Genomic DNA, 23,469 nt, shown 5'->3' on the forward strand with positions numbered 1-23,469 from the left:
CTGACCCTTAAACCGTAGTCCAACATGCTAACCATCGACCATGACCGGACCCGTATTAGTTTTAGTAGGAAATCGTACGATTATATTAACTATTTTAGAATAATTACTATTAAATAACCCGATATTTATTGATGGGACAATAAATAAAGGAAATGAAAGTTAGAAATATATATTTTTTAAATTTCGGACATGTTTTTATCGATGTACGGAGGAACATTTTTGTTTATTTAATCACAACGTTTCATCCGATTTTTCAGACATCAGGTGAGATACACGAACTGAGATTAATAGAAATTAATTTAAAATAAGAAAATAAACTTTTATTATTCGGATCGTGAGTAAAACTGCTAAGGTGAACATGATTTGTTGAAATTCAGAACAGAGACAATGTCTTAAAAAAGCAGTTTTATTTAACTCTGTGTGCAAACCAACCAACCAAAACAGAACGTAGGACCGCATATAACATCTTACACGGCAAACCAAGAGACCATCATACTTCTTCAAATTATATAGTAAGCATATGAAAAAAACAAAAAAAAACATAACATAAATCCGAGTTGGATACATTATTATAGTCGAATATTTTTCTATGTAAATATCGTAATTTCTCCCCCCCCCTCATGAAACCTTTCTCATGATATGTAACGTTGCAATTATATTCTACGTGATATACATCAGAATAAGTACTATGTATAAACCACAAGAAAAGGTAACCCAAAGTTGGAGATTTTAAAAACAAACAATTAATATGTAAAACAAAACATATAAAACAAGGGTCATTCAAAGATAACGTTAGTATGTTGCTCATTAGCTTATAAATTCCTGAGAAACGCGTTTCCATGAGGTACGTATTCACCTACGTTAATTAAAATGTTTAAATCCAAACTCTCCTAAGTATTAAAAGACTTCGACCATTGTATGTAGCCTAATTCATACAAATCAAATGCCACAAAAAGAAAAGATATTGTAAAACAAAAGTGAAATTATCAACTTTACGAATGTCTTTTTATACATGTTATTTAATGCTCATCACATAGCCACTACGTTTAGTAATCAAATAAAATATATTCAACATTCAAAAACAGTAACTCTAACCCATGATTTTCTTTTCCCAATCTTTCAGCGATATGATATTGTTTATTGTAGTAAAGATCCTATAGTAAAAATTAATGTAAAAATTAAAGTGTGTTCCACATTGTATTTGAACCTTTCTTTGGTTCTGTATTATTATTTGCTTTAAAACAGGGTAAATATCATTTTTCTAAATTTTTAAGTATTTAAAGCATTAAAACACGGATGTTTTTTTGTTGCTCTTTAAGGCAAGTTTTCGAAAGTGCACACGTATTTTTTTGTCTAAAACTGTGTAGTTAGGAGAAAGGTTGTCATCTACGTATGTGTACAACTCAACATAAAGTTACAATTCTAAGACTTATGGAAGTGAGAGAACTACCAAAATAAAACTATTCTAGTGAAGTATTAGGAAGATGGAAAAAACTACAATGTCACAAACTTTTAAGTAATATCTGAACTTCTTCATTATAAAACTAAAGCTAATAAATTATTGCTTTATTCAATGACTGGTAAACAAAACTAAGTTTTTGGTCTGCGAAAGGGTTCATAACAAAAGTGGATATGACACGTACAAACTTTTTCAAAGCATGCACAGCATATCTTTCATAGCATAAAATCGACAGAAATTGGTAGATTAAAAACAGTGGCTAGCGTAAGTCATTCTAGGTAAATCTGTAACATTAAGAATTTAAGCATAAACTATATTAATTTCATTTTGAAAATTATCTTTACAATACTCACTTCATGTCAGTAAACATCTCGTGCTTTTGTAACGCTAAGAATGCGACCTTAAAATCAAAAACTCTCTAAAATGGTTAATCTCGTTTTTACACGCACACACAAATGAAACTAGTTTTTTTTAAGGCTCACTTAACATCATTCGTACTAGAGAAAAACAACTTCAGGCAAAGTTAAGTTTGATGATTTTTTTTGTCCTTCAGAAAGACATGATAACAGACTGAATTAAGTTTAAGACAAGTATTTGAAAAAGGTAAGGCGTGGATAAGAAGAAAAAAAAGGACACAAAAACGATAGTTTCTGGTGATGCGTTATTGTGGCATAAAAAAATCAACGTTCTTGAGGAACATGAATTTTTTAAGTTTAATGTATGTGAATATCCAAGTTAAAATACTAAATGAATAATACGTCTTGAAAAAAGTTTATATGACATTAAACATTTGAAAAGGTTCGTTTACAAAAATGACTTAAAAGAATTTATGTGGAAACATACGAAATCACGTAATTAATGACAATATTTAGCTTTCCATTAACATGTGAAAACAAAACGGGGAACAAACTTCGGCCTCCGAAATCAGTGACCACAAGGTGAAGAACTACACAACTTTCCAAAGTTTAAGTACCGATAATAACAAAAACCTATAGCACAGTATTATCACAAATTTCAACACAAAATGTAAAACCACAAAGAGCATAGAGCAGTGGTACATTGTTTGGACTGTTTGCACGAATTCATGAACAGCATTCTTGATGTTATTCAGTTTAATTCAATTTTCATTGTAGTTACACGTGTACACAATTTCAGTCTGTCCTCTCCTTTTTCACATTGGTTTCATTGCAGTCTTGCTTCACTCATAATAACTAATTGAGACCCGAATCTGTAAAAAAGAAAGCTCTAATTTCTTTTTGTTTTGCAGCAAAGAATATATATACTCTTGGAATGTTTCACTATACATGCCTGTAACCTGATTGAGTTCATTACAGGCATTTCCCCCAAAACATAAATATGGCAGCAGTTATGGAAGCGCTTCTGAAAGCTCTAGTAGAACAGAATCAATTAATGGGCCATAATAATAATCCGAAGAATCAATGAGGCTCCATTGTCACTTCTCTTTTCCCAAAAATATACGCACTCTGACTAGGATTCAGTATATTGATAGGTATAAAGGGCACTACGATCAAAAGGTAGTCTATGACAGCACGAAGCCCCAAAAGAATATCTTAGAAATGAACATCTTGAATGTCGGTTGGAGTAACTGATTTAATGTTTTCAAGATCCTCCACACTTACTAATTTGTTCGAGTTTTTCACGGAAGAGGGCACCACTTGGGCAACTTGTGTTGAGGTTAAGTTTAAATTTAGCATTTCCTCGATTTGTTCCAGGCAGAGCCGAAGACAATCCTATAAAGAAAAACAAGAAACGATACAAATATTGTTTAATGTTCATCACACAAGTCAGAAATATTGCCAGTGTAAAGCACATAAGCAAAACTCTTCATACCTTCCTACTTGTTAGGTCATTCCAGTGTTAAACAAAGATATATAACATAACAAAACCTAATGTGATTAATATTTAAAAAAATCACGGACGATAACGGTAATATTATTTCCAAAGAAACTATGTACAACATACGCGCAATCTGATTTTATACAGTTTATTAAAATGTATTAAAACATATAATCATAAGTACTTTAAAACCTGAGTGCTTTTATACTGCAAGATTTTCTAAGCTTTCTGCACTGATGATAGAGAATCCTGTTCTGTTCAAATCCTATGCACATATTTATGTTTTCACCTTCAGATTCGAACGTTTTACAAGGATGGTAGCTAAGAGTCACTGAGAATTAATGTTTTATACCAAGGATGGTAGCTAAGAGTCGCTGAGAACCAACGTTTTACACCAAGGATGGTAGCTAAGAGTCACTGAGAATTAATGTTTTATACCAAGGATGGGAGCTAAGAGTCGCTGAGAACCACAGTTAAAAGACTATCTGCCCTAACAAGTATCTATGTTCTACTCGTCACAGGATAACAAAATCATGAAACTTTAGAAAAATCCTGGGTACACGGTGTTTAAGGGTTCATTAAAATTAGTCCACTATTACTTGCATCTTTCGTAAATACTGATAGATAACGTGATAGTTATGTTTTTAGGGGGTTTACTTTAAAATCTTATCCATAACGTCTGAACAGAGAATATTACTTACATCGATCAGACCTAAGAAATAATCCAGTTATTAATCTGAAGCTACGTTAACGCGCCGGTTTACTAAAAGTATGCAATATCATACAGCAACAATTTAGGTTCCCTCGCTGTTATCGATATATGCAAACGTAATGTAAAGCGCCTTTCGTTTTTACTTGTAAATAAAATCGTTACTTCAATTATAAAAAAAATATCTTTTAAAACAAGTAGGTTTTAATATATTCTTTTACCTAATAAATATTTTCAAGAAATCAGTAACAACCAAATTTTCAATTTTTCGTATTTAGAATTTCATTTCTAAAATTAGCCATTATATATTTAAGAAATAAAATGGTTAGTAATTAACCACCAAGAAGCATTAATTTCCAAATAAGCAGTTCTTGGGAAAATGTTATTTGACATGTAGTACCTTACATTCACAGCTCCACCAAGTTATGTTTACTCATAACTAAATCCCCGAGAAACAAAGGGAGGGAGAAATAATCGTACCACCCGCCTGTTTCCTGCTTCCATGAATTCCACACAATGCCATTCTGCCTGATTTGGCCAAGGAACTTTGATCATGGAAGAATGCCGATTAAATTTACCACAAAGGACACACTCGTCGCTTAGGCTTGGTTTCCTTTCGAAACGGCAAAACGTAGGAGGCTCACTTAAGAAATAAGTTAGACAAGTATGTAGGCTCCTGATAGCGACATAAAACAAAACACAAAAAGAAATGGTTGGAGTTTTATGGATAACAGTATCTCTTCTTTAACCAATGTTACTAATATTGTAACAATTGTCAAACTTCTCAATGTCATCTCGCCGGAGTTATAAACTATTTGAAAACTCCAAATTTATAAACACCCAACGTGTAATGGTTTACTCTAATAGACAATTTTTTCACCATCTTTCTCTGACAATTTATCTTTGATAAACTATTGAATATAACAGAGGTTAGGTATTAGAAAGGTTTATTATTATTAATAACTAATTTAGTGTTACGAGTTGTAAAGAACAAACTAAATTGAAAGCAGTAAATGTTGAATAGTTTGTTGTTTATTAAATACAAGAATGAGGTAAAAAATAATCAGTTTTATGGTAAAGAAAGAAGGGATGCATTTGTTTTCTCAGGACGTCATTAGAACAAAGTGAAATACTGGTTGTATATAAGCGGTAGTAAACACGTGGAAGATTTCAGTTAAATGGTGTCCAAGGACAACAAGATGGAATCAAGGCCCAGCAAGACACACTAAATCAGTTGGTAGCCACGGATAAAAGAAAACAGGGCAGAAAACTTTACTGGGAATGAGAAAGGAATCTGAATAAGAAGAAAGTCTGTAGTAAGCTTTAAAGCTGCCGAAACAGTCCGTCTTCCCGCTAATGTTTCGAATGATGACAGTTATCCTGCATGCCGTGAAGGTGTACTATTTTGGTCTGTGACCCCCAACTCAAAATCTGGGTGGGGCATATTCCCGGCCCTTTCCAGTTTCTTTGTCAAGGAGCAGTGGGTAATGAATAAAACGTGTCATTAGGCCTCCCACTACAGACTTCCTTCTCCATTCCCGTATCTGTGTAGCTTTGCCTTAACGAGCAAAAAACATGAAAGTTCGGAAGTAGAGAAGTATTATCCAAGCGAACAAACACGGCAACGGTATGCAAGCGTTTATAAAGTGCGTCATATTCCTCTATCATTTCTCAGGCTGCAATGCATTGGGTTTGGGTGTCCCCCTCCATCAAACACCCTCTTTTGTCTGTACTTACCACCCATGACGAAATCTGATTTTTCTGTCTCAAACTAAAAGAAAACTATGGAAACGGGTTCTTGTTATTGCACGTATCAAACTAGAGCTGCTCCACTGGCAGCAGCATCACATACTAGAGCTGCTCCACTAGCAGCAGTATTACATACTAGAGCTGCTACACTGGCAGCAGTATCACATATTAGAGCTGTTCCACTACCATCAAACCATCACAAACTTCCAAACCCTTAAACTACAACTGTTTCAACAACACCAAGATAACAGTTTCAATACGAACTATTATGTTTACAATTTTATATGATTTACTCGATTCAAATGATTTAAATAATGCGGGAAGTGGAACACGATGTCATGGTATCACCATTTTGTTTGGTCAAGAAATAACAGAGTTCTACTACCACTCACAATATCATACGGAATATTTATGGTAACTAAACTGTGCATATCATAAATTTTATCCCTAACTTAACTATATTTACGTATTTAAATTATAAAATTAGCATTAATAAATGTAATATGATAACTATTAGAGAATAAATAGGCGGAAAAATTCATCTCATCAAAATAATCTAAATGTGCAACGTTACGAGAGAACACTTTTGTGCAGACCAGACAGCCATAATTTGTTCAAAACGTTGCACAAGAAAGAAATATTAATACGATTATTTTGCCACGTATTTACTCTCTCATTGTGTATTTAAAATGGATACACATACACACACACACACACATGCATTAAACAGCAAGTATTACCACTTCAATGCCCAATATTTGGTGTAGCCTCGTCAACAGCTCCTTCTGAGAAGACCATTGTTTGTCTACCCATAGCAAGCCTTGTACCGCTGCCCCAAAACTAGCCGCTGCTATCATTGAGGGTGGATACATGGAGAATTTGAAGTCTGGTAGAGGAGAAAAAAATCAATGATAAATATCACAGTAGGACATCATATTACGTACATTTCAGGTACAATTAATGCTCAGAATAGTGCCGTCGATCATGTTTTAAATTACGAGCATATATACAAAAATAACAGAGTACATGAACAAAAACAGCGTTATTTTTTGCTAAAATGTTTTGACTTATTACATGATTCTGGTCCCAAAATATGCATTTTTGACAAAGTTCCGTAGAATAAAGAAAAGGAAAATTCAATAATAAATAAACAACAAAACTATAGTATGTGACCCAACCTGGATCCATTTCGAAACGTTAGCGATAATCAAAAATAAGTGTATCCTTCTGATTAGATACCCGAACGCGCATTATTTAAGAATAAAGAAGTCCAAATCAGTAAGTTTATTTTCAATTTACATTTATTAAATATATAGTTCTATAATGTGGCCCGATCTTCTAAACATATTTATTACTCTTAGAAATTACGACCACGCAGTTAAAAAGAAAAAAATTACTTATGCTTATGATGTCGGTACTTCTTACACTCTTCATAATTACTTCCCTTGTTAACAAACTTTCTCAACAAGCAGTGTTGACCCATGGATTTAACAATAACTATATTACGGCACAAATTCTTCATGGAAAAAAAAAATGCGATGGGCGTTTTTATTTCTTTACGTGTCTCATCCAAAGTTACCTGCAGGGAGTCTGGCTTGTACGTGATTTACTTTCTTTCCCACGCCCTCTATTAAGTGAATGTGCAGTTTTGGGCGATTGTTTCACGATTCTTTCATGCGCTTGAAAATGGAATGAAGTTCGTGAATATGAATAGTTCGAAGCTGCCGCTGTCCACAATGGGTGCCCATAATATTTGATGCAAAGAATAAAAGAATGTAGGCTCCTTTTCTTTGCATGTTTAGCTTTTGGAAATTTGAAGCGCCCCCTACCGGACTATTAATTCAAAAGGTGAGGTACGAGATTGCATTGCGCGTGTTAAATGTTCAAATACCAGTATATTTTACAAGACTCCACAACAATAAAGATGAAACAGCATTACTCAGACAAATATTCTTGATAACTGCCTAGCCGTTTTGATTTTATTCAAAAACTCCTACGATTGTACTGACTTTAAGTTAAAAAAGATACATCAGGTCATGTATATACACTGTATAATTATATCTGAATAACAAAAAAGTTAAACTAAAAGTAAGCCTAAAACGTATTCGATACGCTGGGAAACATGCAATTTCAGGGCATGTTATCCCTAATTCAGAAATGGAACGCGGTTTATCCTTGAGAAACGTTTGGAGAATTTATCCTTAAACGTAAAATATATTTTACTAAATTAATGTTTATTGCAGAACATTATTTTCAAATCGTCTTTTTTTTCTAATGTTATCCAAAACCTTAACGAAATATTTTTGTGTCCAAACGACCTTCTGGAAATCTTCTCATTTACCTGTTGTTTGATGTACATGTGAGAAACAGCATTCTGTGAAGTTATCGAATTAAATTATTTATCGGTGAAATAAAGTGCTAGTACGAAAAAATAATCCTTTGTGATAATATGCTTCGTTTCACCAGCAACGCTAAAAATCGGGTTTCGATACTCGTGGTAGGCAGAGTAAAGATAACAAATTATGTAGCTTTGGGCTTAACAGCAAACAAACATTACACATGTGACCTGCATTTATACAGAAAATTGTATGTTTGTTGTTAAGCTTACATTTACAATAGGCTATTTGTGTTTTGCCCATCGCAGGGATCCACACCCGAATTTTAGTGTTATAAGCCCGCGAGATTATAACTGAGCCTCCTGGGGGGGGGGCGTAATTCTTAAAAATTAAATACACCAGACCATAGAGAGCTTGTCGTCACAATTGCTTCGGTAACCTAGAAACTGAGACGTTATAAATGCATAAGCAACCTGGAAATCTAACGGGGCTACAATGGTAGGCAACAGACTGGAAACCTAACTTCTATGAGTGCAACGACATGCTAGAAACTAGACTTCCATGAATGGGTCGACAATCACGATATTTGACGGCCATAAGTGTATAAACAATATGTTTGTATGTTTTGAATTTCGCGCAAAGCTACACGAGGGCTATCTGCGCTAGCCGTCCCTAATTTAGCAGTGTAAGACTAGAGGGAAGGCAGCTATTCATCACCACCCACTGCCAACTCTTGGGCTACTCTTTTACCAACGAATAGTGGGATTGACCGTCACATTATAACGCCCCCACGGCTGAAAGGGCGAGCATGTTTGGTGGGAAGGGGATTCGAACCCGCGACCCTCAGATTGCGAGTCGAGCGCCCTAACCACCTGGCCATGCCGGGCCTTATAAACAATATGAATACTGGCTGGAATAAGCGCTTCGTTTGTTTCCAAATTTCGCACAAATCTAAAAAAAGAGCTATCTGATTATATCCACCACCAATTTTTAACAGAGGGGGGAGGCAGCTTGTTAAAGAACTCTATCGCCAACGCTTGAACTATTTTTGTCTCCTCGAATAGTGGGATTTAACGTCAGTCTTAAGGCGCACCAACAGACTTACAGTGCAGAGAGAACTTTTTTTGCGTCAACAGATCGCGAATAGTGAATCTTCAAATTCACAGTCAGGATACCTATAACTATTGGTCCACGCCCGGCCCACTATAATAAGTGCACCAACATACTAATCCGTTATAAGTGTGTCATGATACCGTAAACTTGACCGCTTCGAGTTCGTCAATAATTTGCAGATATAGCTCCAAATGGATTAAACAATATTGAAATTCTGTTGTTTCAAGTGCACAAACCACCTGTAAACATGCCTGTTACAAGTCAGTCAATCAACATCATGGAAACATAGCAGCTACAAGTACGTGAATTTTTTGGAAACAGTCATAATGGATGCATCTAAAAATTCTAAAAAGTTGTGTAAAGGTGCATCTGCGTGGATTTGCCCTTGTCTAGGGTTACTGATGAGGTTTGGAAATCCCCGAAACCTGTATAACTCAGTGACAAGTGGTGAATATAGAATGAGCACATAAGCAGCCAACTAGAACCAACATATACTGTATTTATTGATGTAAACATTTCGCGTTAAGTGGAATCAAATATTATTTTTCTGTATCCATCATTTATTCGTCGGGGCGTAGCCTGGAGGTTAGCGTGCCGGACTGCGGATTAGAAGTTTCAAGATTCATGTCGCGATGCTGCCGAACATGCTACGCATTTCCAGATGCGTGGGCCTTATAACAGTGACAGTCAATCCAGCATTCGATTAAAAATAGTTGTGTAGGCGGCTAATGCCGCTGACTCGTTTCCTTCCCTTTGGTCAGCAATGCCCGAATCTTAACCAATGTATTGTATACGGTGCTGTTGAAGTTGAAAATACCAATAAATTATTACGTCTGTAAAAAACGATAACACACCTTATAAATTATAACAACATAAAATTTCAGGCCATTAATACGACGTGTGATTTTAATTATTTTTTTATTTCATTTAATTATTTAATGCACAAGTTCTGTGGTTCTGCACATACAATAACGCTTTTTCAATTTTCTACATATTTAAGAAATGATAACTTAATCTTCATTATAAAGAAACATCTCTATCAAAGTATTTTTTCTTCGTTCACACTAAGTGTTGTGTGTATGCGTGTGTTTTCAGGTCTTATCTTCGGTAATTTCCCTGTAAAAAGAAAATAAATACATAGGCGCTAACGAACGTCAACATCACACAAAACCACCTATGGCAAAATCCACTACAGGTGTATAAAAAGTCTCAGGCCAGGCCAAACTGTGTACAGCGTGCCACCGCAAAGCACGTGACTGACTTGACTTCGCGGTTTTCCTATTTCTGCACTATTAGTTATACAACTTATAATCATAATTTGTAAACAAAATATCCATACCATGTACAAACGTAGAAATATAAGAATTCAAAAATTAATCAATCATAAAACTTCTGGTGCTAGAAGTACTAGTTATATATGAACAAATCAATTGTATGTTTTGATTTCATTGGTTAATCCAATCGAAAAAAAAGGTATGTTTTGATTTCATTGGTTAATCCAATCGAAAAAAAGGACGGACTGTTTTATTCGTTTTTTATTTCCCAGCACTGAATGAATTGATGTCTTAATTAAGTTTAGAACCATTGAGGACACATTTCAGCACTAATAGAACTAAGTAACAGATCTTTAATTTATATATTCAATGTTTTCCCCTTTAACTTCAGTGTTTATTCTTCGTTAAATACACTCGTCACTTTTTCTTATCGCTAACTTAAAATGTATTTTAAGGGAATATGAATAAAAAAGTTCAGGATTGAATAATAATACAGTATTGTCGAGTTAGACTTAATAACTCGATATTCAGTACAATTATTCTTAAGCTGGTTTGTTTGTTGTTAAGCGCAAAGCTATGTAATGGGCTATCCGTGCTCTTCCCACCACTGGTATTGAACCACGATTTTTTTTTTAAGTACTCAAACCTACAAATGAGTCACCGAAGGGGGGGATTCTTAGGCTCAGAAAGTCAGTATGTCAGGATTAACTTACGTAGCATAGTGTTGGTTTATCCTTGCTTTTTCTTCTACAGCTTCTAAGCCCCATATACTTATTTGAAATAGTTTCAACTTTTGAACTCCATGTTATCAGTTGAAAAATTGTAATGGACCTATAAAGTAATTTTAAATCCCAAAATACTTGTAACTTAAACACTATAGTAAATATATTTATTACTACCTCTTACTAAGTGAACCTGCATGACCTGCACGGGGTTTACATTACAATACAAATTCAAGAACACACAAGGTCTACATTACAGCACAAAATCAAGTAGAACACAGAAAAAAAACAACTTCGTAATAGGCTTACTATATAATACAAGAGAAAGAAAATACAGGGAGCTAAAAACATTCATCTAGTGTTCATTACACTGAGAATCAGATAAACATTTTGCGCCATCTAGCGGTTATTATAAAATAAAACTATCAGACTAATACCAACATAGCTGTACATTCAAGTACAGATAACAAATATACACGCGGTAATGCGTGTGTCACAGACGCTTGCACTCTCCAAGGGAGTAAAACCAGTGTATTGACAAAACCGTACAGTGAGTGTACACATGTGCCAGTCTAAGATCACCTTCATGTGATCAAGTTTCACAAGCTGTGGGTCTAAAGATAAACCGCCGGGCGTGACCCTTCTCCACCATTCCAGGGACCCGCAGAGCAACGTGTGAGGGCCTGGGAAAGTAATCGGCTGCAACCCACATACGGTATCGTCTTTAGATCCAATAGAACCTGTACAACCAAGCACATGCTTCAACCTAACATGTTGCTATGGTGACATTGTTAAGTTTCCTAGGTTATTGCATATAACTGACTGATCACTATTGTACATTAATGTACAAAATATAACTGACTGATCACTATTATAAATTAATGTACAAAATGCGACTTCTGTGAAGAAAAGCAGTACTTCAGATTACACGAACAGAGAGAGTAAATGGCAATCTACAGATAGGTACAAGCAAAATTCGATCCTCAAACTTAATTATCAGTACGGTCAGTATTGTTCGTTTGTCTGTTTTTGAATTTCGCGTAAAGCTAAGCTACATGAGGGCTACCTGCGCTAGTACGGTCAGTAATTAGTTCTTCCAAATTTACGTTGAACATTTTAACGCTGATTTTTTCGCGCGAAGCTACACGAGGGCTATATGTTCCAGCCGTCCCCAATTTCGAAGTGATAGACTAGAAGAAATGCAGTTTAGTAAACATTACCAACTTTTGAACTACTTTTTACCAGAGAAATATTAACGCTGTTTACAGCAACATTTTAACAAAGTGATTGCTAAAATATCTCAATTCTGGTGTTAATTTCGCTAGAAACTTTGGATATACAATGTTGCGTTTGTCTTCTGAATCACATCACAATAGTGAACTATACACAAGTTATCTGTAAAATGAACCTCAGCAATGTGTATAACAATAAAGATAAAAGTTACCAAACATCCCTTTATGTAAGCAAGCACCCATATATAAGCTACATTTCCACTCACATTCCAGTTCTTCGGTTTGACTGTAGGGGGCCACTTATTTGTAAGATAATCTTAAGAGCCCGCCAGTCAATATTTTGTTTTTTTAATGAAGGAGAGAGTAAACGGTTACTAACCAAGCCTGTTATTTTTATCTCGAAATCAGCAGCTACATGCCCTAAAAAAAATATGGCCTTCACAAAAAAAAAGTGACTTTTTTGTATTACTTTCTCTGCGTTTGTTATGAAACTACCAAATAACTGTGCATGGTAAGTCAATCGGATGGAAAAAATACAAGTGTTCCGACAGAACCTGACGATGGATTAAAAGAAGTGGGGTAATCGTAAACTTTGACAAAGTGTCTACATAGTAACAGGTGGGAAACAGACATTCCTGGTGTCTGGTATATGTAAAAAATTATGCTCTTTAAGAATTGGGAGACGGAGCGTAACTTTATCTCTTACGCTTTAAAGCATGGGTCTACGTATTCTATATATTTGATTATATTTTCAAAGCATCGTTTTCATCGAATGAAACTATACCATATTACAAATCTTGAGATGTCATGAAAACGGGAAAGCACCTAGGGATAATGATTCCAATACAGTAGCTCAACCAAAACAAACTTGTGTTTAACGCCCCGGAAAAATTCGATGTTGGAGTCTGGCTATTCATCACTGGTTGTTGTTTCACTCAGTTACTGGAGTACTGTTGAATCACAACAACAAAATACTGTTGAGTCACAACAAGGCCTCTGTTAATTGATCAAATGTGTAGATATCCAATTATGAAATCAGCGGTAAAATTCAAACTGCTAAAGGGGATATGTTGGTGCTCCCCCCATATCTTATTGCATCCATCTGCGACCTCTGGTAAACGACTTAACCTTGACATCCACTGATAAATTCAATTTATCTTTAACTCTCTTCTTAACATATTTTATTGGTCCTGTAAACTTTTTTCTGGAGAATAATTTTACATCAACGCTGCTAGAATTTAGATGGTAGATGTTAATACATTTCACGAGAAAAGAAGAAAAAAGGAGCCGTCTATTTTTGTTTGCTGTTTTAGCTGATATATTTAATTGTAAAACTAACATATACCACTCACGTTATGATACACAATATTACAATATTTTGACAACCCAAATTATCGCACAAAGAATGCCTCCGGTTCATACTTTTTTTTTTTGTCATGTCTGAACGAAATCGGTTAGATGATATATAGTATAATTTACTGCAATACCTATACCAAGTTTTTCTTACCCTGATGAACTTACGACAAATGGTCACATGACCATTCAGGCGTTTCATATCAATTACTCTGTATGTACACATCGAGTCTAGTAACCAGGGGTACACACACATGGGGACGGAATTTCATAGAAGTCATTAAAAGCAGTGAAACAGGCTAGCACAAATAAAACAGACCTTGAGAAAACTCACTCGCACACGTTGGTTGTTTCTTCGAAGTCCAAACCTTAGTTCATCGACTCTTTTCGTTTTCATTCAACTTCCAATATTCTCTTAAAATGTCAGGGACACGTAAAACGAAGACATTCACCTAATTTAGTGCAAGGTTTTTGCCAACACACGAGTATATTCGTGATCTGTAGGACTGCCCTGAAGTTAACACCAGTATAAAAAGAATTCTGTTGCATGTAGGGTCAAACAAATGATGCCTCTATATTTTGCATCCAACGGTAACAAAGTTATAGCGTAACAATGCTCAGTATTTACCTGAAAAACAGTAGAAGAAAAATACTAAAAACGTACGTAGAACTTGGCCGACTTAACTGAAATTATCATAACGAGCAGCTAATTATATAAAGTTTTCACATGAATACCTTATCTGCTGAAAAAGTAGATAATTTTATTGAATTGTTGAGAAACGTTTCTACTTTACTTCCTTTTACTATGGTAATGTGATGCTACATATAAAGGATTGTGCGAGCTCTCGTAACATTTTGTGAACAAAGGGGAATATTTTAAAAACGTACATTCTGCTTTGTTCGAGGGATCCACATACAAATTTCAGCTATAAACCAATTCATGGATGATAGAAACTGGTAACGAAAACAAACTTTCCAAGTCTCTCATTCTGGTCCCCGGTGGGTCAGCGGTAAGTTTGTTTTACAACAAAGCCACATTCGGCTATCCGTTGTGTTACCCACGAGGAATCGAACCTAGGATTTTAGCGATACGAGTCATTAAACTAATCAACTGCAAGTCAACGGACTTACAACGCAAAAATCCGAGGTTTGCTTCCTCGCGGAAAGGGAGGGCAAGGTGCAAATACTCCATTATGTAACTTTACATTTTTTAAAAAAAAAGTTGCCAAATTGCTATCATTTTGACAGAAAATAGTTCTGGTAATTTTCATTTTTGTAGAATTTGTTTCTACATTTTGTTATATATTTTTAGTGTAAGTAGCTTGTCCATATTAACACCCAAATATTCGAAAGAAGAGATCGAGTATTTCAACGGAAAAATAGATAAAAACACCTTAACATTTCTTACAACACTACTGTCTGTATCATACATAAACCTAATAGAAAGAGACTCGCTTTGACGTTTCTTTTTATAACTTCGCTTACAAACAAGCATGATAGACTTTAATAATGCAAATATCACAAACTTTCATAAGATAAAATATGAATGCATTACTATGAGCTGCGTTTTTCATTTAGACATTAGCATTGCTCTTTCACCAGGGGAGTTTTCACGTCGCGTGACGAGCGCGTGGCTCTTTAATCTGCAATTTTATTGAAAGTTCGTATTATGGTTTGACAATATAAAAATTCGAGTTAAGCGAGAGCAAGTTGAATTTCTTGAATAACTTGTGGATCTGTTACAGTGATACATTTATTATTGGGACATTTATTTGTAGATTTAGGCCCACCGTTAGACACATGAAATTTTGCACATGTTATAGATCTTGTAGTCGAAGAAAAAAAAATGTTTTGGTTGTCATTCAGTGGATTGAACTTTGCATTCGTATTCGAATAAAAAACGTTACAGCAGTATTTCTATTCAAACTTAGGGGTTAACCCACATGTTCTCGACAAACAAGTGGGGTACAACCTTGAATTCCGCTAATCTTTTCGCAGCATAGTTTAACCTAGGCTGTCTAATTTCACACCTGACTTGCTATCTGGATAGATCATCGATACCGTTTCGGATGGTTGTCCGGAATTTTGGTTGAATGTGGAGGTAGAAGTCAGAACTCTGATTTCCCTTTTCTTTTAATGGGGTTTACCCTGTAACATGACATTCTGATGAATCTAACATTAAAAAAAAATAGTTCTTGGGGCAGATTTTTCTTTTGCACTTATCCTGTAAAGCTCTTGGATCAAATTCGCTCTCATCAAGTTCAGTTACCAGTTTTCATTCCAGTGTCATTGTGAAAATACTTTTATATGCTAAATTTACCTGTTGACTTTGTCCATGAAGAAGTTTTTCTTTTATCCTAGTGAAACATGTGCGTCCAATCTCTACCTCTCTCATTTCTAGTTGAATAAGTCCGATTATTTCGCACTATGCAATCAAGTTCTTTGAAACACTTGTTTTGAAAGATTCTTAATTTACCTGTTTGATCCAGTAACTCCAGTTTTGGCTGAGAATACAAGAAATATCTATATCCTGTTACGACCTCTACAATAAACCAAAATATTAAGTGCAGCATTCTTTGTTCATCTATTTTAACGTGTTATTATCAAAGACATTTCCGGTATTAAGTTCTTCTTGAGGCTACTTTCTGTCCATTCAGCGTTTTGGGTAAAAGACTGTCTACTTAAGATATGAATTCCTGTTATGATATGTAACAAGAAAGTTTTTTTTTCTCAGACGTTTTCTTCGTAGAGGCGTAGCCTGTACACACTGTCAAGGTGAGCAATCACACAAGTATTTTAACATCAAAGCACCGCTTTCCAGCGTCACAAACCATGGAGCATTTTTTCTAACTATCTATGATTTGAGTTTGCAGAGGGGAAAAAAGGCTACATTTCAGAAGAAATGAAATATATTTCCTTCGCAAAGAGGGTTGTTCTGGATGAACTCGTGTGCGAGATCGTTGCAACTGTGTGCTCTGTCATGCACGAACCCCATCTCTGCCCTTGTTTCATAGCCACACAAAAACAGGGAAGATATGAGTGACAGTAACATATGAATAGCACAGCCACCACCCCACAAGCAGTTGTTTTTTTAAGACTTCCGCTCCTATCTGTATCATTTATCTCACTCATTACAAGATATAATATTAATTTGGAAACATTATTACTGAAAATCGAATCTCTTCTGTATTATATCAATCTCAAATCTATAGTTGGATGACGTTTCGGTCCCCTCATCTAATCTTTAGGTAGACACAGTGCATAAAAAATAAGCGTCAATACTATGACTAAATTCGTTTTGAAATAATATGAATCCTAAAGCTATCGAAACAAGAATTATTTTCTTAAAACCAAAATCCGTTTGAAGACCAACAAGTTACAACATTTAACATCATTTCCTGTACGAAAACACACACATAGGCAAAGACAAAGTGAGTACTTTTCAAATGGTTTAACTTTGAAGAGCCAGTCAGGAGTCTGTTCATGTACTCATCCTGTTCTAACTATAAATGATGCTTCATAAGAAATGGGTAGCATAGCTACACTGAGAAATAAAAATAGTTTATTTCAAATGTTGGCATTTCGAATACGTAAATGACTGTTGAGGATTTCGGTTTGATTTTTATCTGGAGACCTCAGCACATTTTTCCCGCGGTAATTTTTTCCTGCCTGTAAGAGTGAGGAGACACGCTACGCTCCTTGTTCACTTTTTAACTCGCCACTTGGGAACCTCTTAAAGTTACAAGTTTGCCCGAGAAGAATACAAGAGAACAGATTCGAATATAACAGGTGTTTGAAAGATTGCACGTCAACAGCGAATCGTAGCCTTCAATGGTGATGCGACTAAAACCTTTTATTAAAACACGAACCCATTTATTTTCACTTCATCGAGATTCGGTGTGTCGTCTTTAATCTCATTCCTCTTAGGTAGGTTTTGAAAATGGGAGAAGGCCGGTGGCAATTAGTAAGGAATGAAAGTTTTCATTCAAGTCGATCTATCACTGCTTTCAGTACAAAGCTATTCTGATAGCTATTTAAAAAAAAACTTTCGTGATTTATTATAATAGTAATAATAACATACCTTGCTACACTGTCAGTGAACGTCTCCAACATTTTTCTTTTTTCTTGACAGTTATGAACAGTTTAGCAGTTTAATTAGCTCTTAAATCAGAACAGTGTAAAATCGCACAAATTGTTGTTTTTCGCTTCTCAATAAACAAAATCCGTTAAATTCGTCTCGTTAGCCCATTAATATTTAGGCTAAGTTTCAAACAATTGAATTTCTTATACTTAATGTTAAGTTACATATAAAATAAAGTTTATTTTACATTCACTTATTTATTAAATTAAAAGGCAGCGTAATAGGCTTACTCAAATTATAGAACGCAACCACAAGGCTTGTTTTGCTTGTTGTTAAGCGCAAAGCTACACAGTGGGCTATCTGTGCCATGCCCACCATGGGTATTGAAACCCGGTTTGTAGTATCATAAGCCTTCAGACATACTGTTAAGCAATTGGGAGGTGCAACCACAAGGAGCCGAAACTTCGAACACATAGCCAGACGTTATTTTAACAAGTGTATTAGTAGAACAACAGCTTATCAGAAGTCTATTACAGATTATTCAACCACTATGTTATGTTGTTAACCAAATTACTTTTATAATTTTAATATTAATTAACAACGTGTTCAGTTGAGAAATTTTGGCAATATCATTATATGGAAAGTAACAGAACATTCTAGGGCCATTATTCTCTTGTATACCAAGTAAAAATTATAATCACATTCAACAACTAGAGGGCACTCAGTAGAACGCATACCGAGTTATAGAGCAAAAAGAATATGAAAAATCGGTCCCCATGTGAACAGATAGGAATTTTTTGGATTTTCGTGACCTTGACTTTTTACCTTAACCCTCCAAAAACTAATCACTTCTAAGTTGGGTCATAGTCCAAATGTATTCCAACTTTCGTCCAGATTCATTCAGCCGTTTTCTAGAAATATTGCTAACACACACTGGGGTGAAAACAACCTCCGTCAACTTCGGTAATTATTAACTATTGTAATGCTTATTGGGGAGATTTTATAATACATCAATCAAATTACCAGGAATATATCTACATTACAATATAAAGCGTTTTACAATTATGGCAGCAAAATAATAATCATATGAAATATCACTTCTTAACAATAAACCAGCAGGTTAGAATCACGCACTACTAGCAATAAATATGAAGAACCAGGATTTGGATGGAATTTTGCTAAGCCTATTTATGACACTGAAGTGCAGAAAAAAAAACACCCAAAATTAATGACACAATCGTATTTTTGCCAAGGTTCTCTCTTATATCTACTTCTTAATAGAAATAAGCCTATAATTCATACAAAATAAAAATAATCAATATATTAATCCAAAAGTTGAAGTTTCAACAACTCACTAAAACTAGTCAGTCAGAGCTGGAAAATTTTTAATTAATTAAAACTTGTTCAAAAAGTATGTCCATCCTTTTAATGAGCGCTAAAAAATATCTTTCGAAGCAGAAAATAATTAAGTTACCAAATTAAAAACGCACTATCCGCAAACCATATATAGTAAACAGAAGAAAAAAAATAATATCATAAAATGGATATTTTCATTACAGCCGTAATCTCACATGCACATCTACCTTTTGTTTTAGTGGGAAATTGAACACTGAAACATTGGTAGCGAAACTCCATTTGTAGCGTTATATTAAATATTAGGCATTACGTAATATAACATTAGGAGGTTATTTCTTCACAATTATAATACAATTAATCAATAATATAACGAGTATTTATGAATATGTTATCTGGCCGAAAAAAACTGATAAAAGCTATTTATACTTTAGAGAAAAATTATGTACACAAATGTTAAAAAAATACTGAAAAAGAGAAAATTATTTCTAAATGCAAACTCAATATATAAAATTAATCAGGACCACAATTAAAAGTATCTGCAGAAATTAGAAACATTGTCCTGATTTAATTTTGTTCTAAATTCAAATAAAAAAATATGTTTTTTATTACTGATACGTTTTTCACTTAAATAGATTTACAACACTTCCCACAAAAGACAAAAATGTAGAGGACTTACCTATACAGCACAGATCAATGAAAGTTTCAGCGTGGTTTCTTGCTACTTCAGACCCTCTAGCGAGAGAAAGCCTTTGAAAAATCGGTTCTATGAAATCATTGGGTACAACTGCAGAAATATCCCATTTTAGCCTACTCAGCACAAGAAGTTCCCAGTTCTGAAATAAACGATTTTCACTTTAAAAACTTTCTATATTTTTTCTACAATATTACAACAGATGAATTAACAATGTTATTTTGCAAAATTCATTTTCATCCAAATTAAGGCTTAACACAATTTAGGCACGATTTGTTATAAAAGAAAGAATTAAGAAAATTTTGTCTCATATTTGTAAGTTAACAAATAACGCTGCTCGTGCCTAGCATGAAAGTAATATAGTTAGAATAAACAACAAAATGCCCATCCCCCCCGTATAACCCGAAAACGTTTTTCAAATTTCAGCTTCTGTTCAACAGAAACGAAATGAGAAAAAAACTTTACTTGAATTTCTTTCCATGTTCTACAGTTTGATAAACGTTAAATACAGTCTTTCTTGCTAAATTACCGACCCCCCACCCAAAAAAAATCCACCAAAACTGCAGCAGAGGGCTTAATAATTTCAAAAGGAAACTTCATAAGAAATATATTAAACATTAGAATCACACTATTGAATAAAACACCGACTGGTCGCCATGATTCCCACCTAATATTATGTTGTATCACCTTCACCAAGATAACAGACTGGACTTGGTTTGATATAATGTCCTAAAGTACCGGAACACATTTTGCTCGACTGTACCTCATTCTCAAGGAGTAAAGGAGTACATACAGTCTGCAATTGTTTTACAGATTATGGCAGAGGAATGCGATGGCAAATGCAGACGTTCCAGTTGGTCCAAACGATGTTGAATCAGGTTGAGATCCGATGACTGTTTTGTCATTCTCTTCGAAGTAATTCTATGCAATACCAGCGTGGTGAATGGTGAATTGTATTGTCTTGGAAAAACTCTTGCCCTTACGGATGTAAATGGTGGACTCCAAGCGGCCAATCTGGATGTTATTCGCCCCAAATCCCAGCCACGAGAATGTTTCCCACACCATTACATCACTTCTAGCAACTTACAATGTTGTAATAACAGAAGCAGAGTTAAGTACCTTGCGCAGTTTTCTGCTGTTATACTCTCGGAAATGAAACGCGACCCACCAGACAACATTACACTTTCTATTTTGGCCCGGCATGGCCAGGTGGTTAGGGTGTTCGAGTCGCAATCTGCGGGTCGCGGGTTCGAATCCCCGTCTCACCAAACATGCTCGCCCTTTCAGCCGTGGGAGAGTTAAAATGTGACGACCAATCCCACTATTCGTTGGTAAAAGAGTAGCCCAAGAGTTGGCGGTGGGTGGTGATGACTAGCTGCCTTCCCTCGAGTCTAACACTGCTAAATTAGGGACGGCTAGTGCAGATAGCCCTCGTGTAGTTTTGCGCGAAATTCAATACAAACAAATAAGTCTATTTCGCGTAAATAAGTGAACATATATGGATTCTACAAATTTTTGTATGGGAATCCAGATAAAGAATATTTATTAGTATTTAAAAAACAAATGGCTCACAATACAATTGTAAACGTGTAATGTTTTGACGATATATATTTTAAAAGCGTTTAAAAGTGACTTAAAAAAAAAGACCCGATACAGACTTTAGAGAATTACCTCCTAATAACGGTAGAGAAAATGGGGAAATGTATATTAAACAATTTTAAATCTTTATTTCATTCCTACAGCCACGAAAGTGGTGTCAAGTTATGATACTGAGCATATCCAAACAAAATTCGTTAGTAATTCCTAATATGATTTTTATATTAGATAAAACTTTCAGTCTTCATTACGAACAATTTTTTCTACGAATCTATTTGATTTGAGAAAGTGAACACACACACACACACACACATCAACGTAAGACGTAAACCTTATTACATTGCACAACTCACAAAACAAACTGATCGACTGTGAATACATGATGATTGATTCACATGACTTAATTCTTAATGCATCGACTGACAAAGCATCTTTTTTGTGATATACTTACGCAAACACAGACCACATTGAAAACCATGGTTGGATTGTGTGAGTACCACCGTTAATACATAATTCTAAAGATAGGGTTGTCAAGCTTGCCAAAATAAGATCTCAATCAACAAAAGCTTCTGTAAACAAGGACGACTAGAGCAACATTCAAGTGTTAAAAACAAGATACATCAACTTGCTTACGATTAATTCTTCAAACATATTATGTTCTGTTAAAAATGTGAAGCAAGTATTAATACAAAATATCACATAAAATACGTATCTATTGGCTGTGTGAAACGCATGCTGATAAATAGTATTACAGTACAGCAGAACCTAACTGATGAATGAAGCATAACTTGATAGAGAATGCCACAGGAAACATTGAGCTATTAGATGAGTGAGGCCTATACTGACAGGGAATCAGTTTCTTTTCACTAAACAGTACTCACTCAAAATTAACATCCTAGCACCTAGTGATAATAAGAAAATAAAACCACATACTAAATGATAGGATGAAACCCTGCTCCTACTTATAAAAAAAAATAACACAGCATCCAATGGTAATGAAAATAACACCGAAAAAAGAATACCATAAACCGTACTAAAACAGAATATCAGAACATCTACTGGTAAGAAGAAAAAAAAGTAGCACCTAGTTATGAAGGGTAACATTAAAAGAAAGGATAAAAAAGCATAGCACATAGTTAATAATAACAAAACACAGCACATACTTACTAAGAAAAACAAAGCACCTACCGACAAGGAGAAAAAGCAAAAATCTAACATTCACTTATAAAAGTAATAACAACGAAACGAAGCGATAAAAAAAGCAACTCTGACGTACTTTTACAGTTTATATCATAATTATTGACAATGAAAGTTGGCTTTTCCAAAGTTCGGCAAGTACAGTTACTCCCATCCACTTTATTTTATCTTATCGAGTTATTTCTTTTAATTTGATAGTTATATATCTAGAGGCATATGATAGTGATCACTACAGAATAATTAATGGTCGTTTCTGGTTTGTGTCCCTTAAAAAAAAAAAAACTTAAGCCAGTTAGTGTATCACGATACGGAATGAAATGATTATACGCTTGAAATAATTCTCACTTGGGGTCGTCTTTTTGACAAAGTTCCGCAAAAAGAAGAAGAAAAGCATAGTACACTCCTGTATAAACATTTAGTTATCTTTTCTATTGCATTTTTCACTGAATGAATACGTTTATAATGCGATTTACCAATTTTTTATTTCTTGTGCTACTGTAAGCCATGGATGCCTTCCGGTGGTTCAACTGTAAGCTTGAGGAGTTATATTAGTAAAATTCGGGATTTGATCACTGCAGTGGGCACAGCTCAGATAACCCTTTGTGTAGCTTTATACTTAGAGAAATGTTAATTATAGTCTCCAACAGCCTTGGAAACACTGAATCCTCTGGACTAGAAATTCGGTTTGCGACGACGTTTCGGGTAACTTCCGTAACCAGTCTTGATACCTGAAACATTGTCATC

The 23,469-nt window shown here is 34.8% G+C and overlaps 1 protein-coding gene across 1 annotated transcript in view; it reads right to left on the reverse strand.

The window, feature by feature from the left end:
• Positions 1-390: 390 nt before the first annotated feature.
• Positions 391-23,469, reverse strand: part of LOC106477433 (G1/S-specific cyclin-D2-like) — a 30,847-nt gene continuing 7,768 nt past the window's right edge. Inside the window, exons 3-5 of the mRNA XM_022381462.1 lie at positions 19,918-20,074; positions 6,515-6,660; positions 391-3,210 (exon numbers count right to left, since the gene is read on the reverse strand). Coding sequence (XP_022237170.1) covers positions 3,031-3,210; positions 6,515-6,660; positions 19,918-20,074 — 483 coding nt within the window. The 3' untranslated portion in view covers positions 391-3,030. The remainder of the gene's footprint in view (positions 3,211-6,514; positions 6,661-19,917; positions 20,075-23,469) is intronic.

Source organism: Limulus polyphemus, unplaced genomic scaffold (assembly GCF_000517525.1).
Source record: "Limulus polyphemus unplaced genomic scaffold, Limulus_polyphemus-2.1.2 Scaffold165, whole genome shotgun sequence".
NCBI lineage: Eukaryota > Metazoa > Arthropoda > Merostomata > Xiphosura > Limulidae > Limulus > Limulus polyphemus.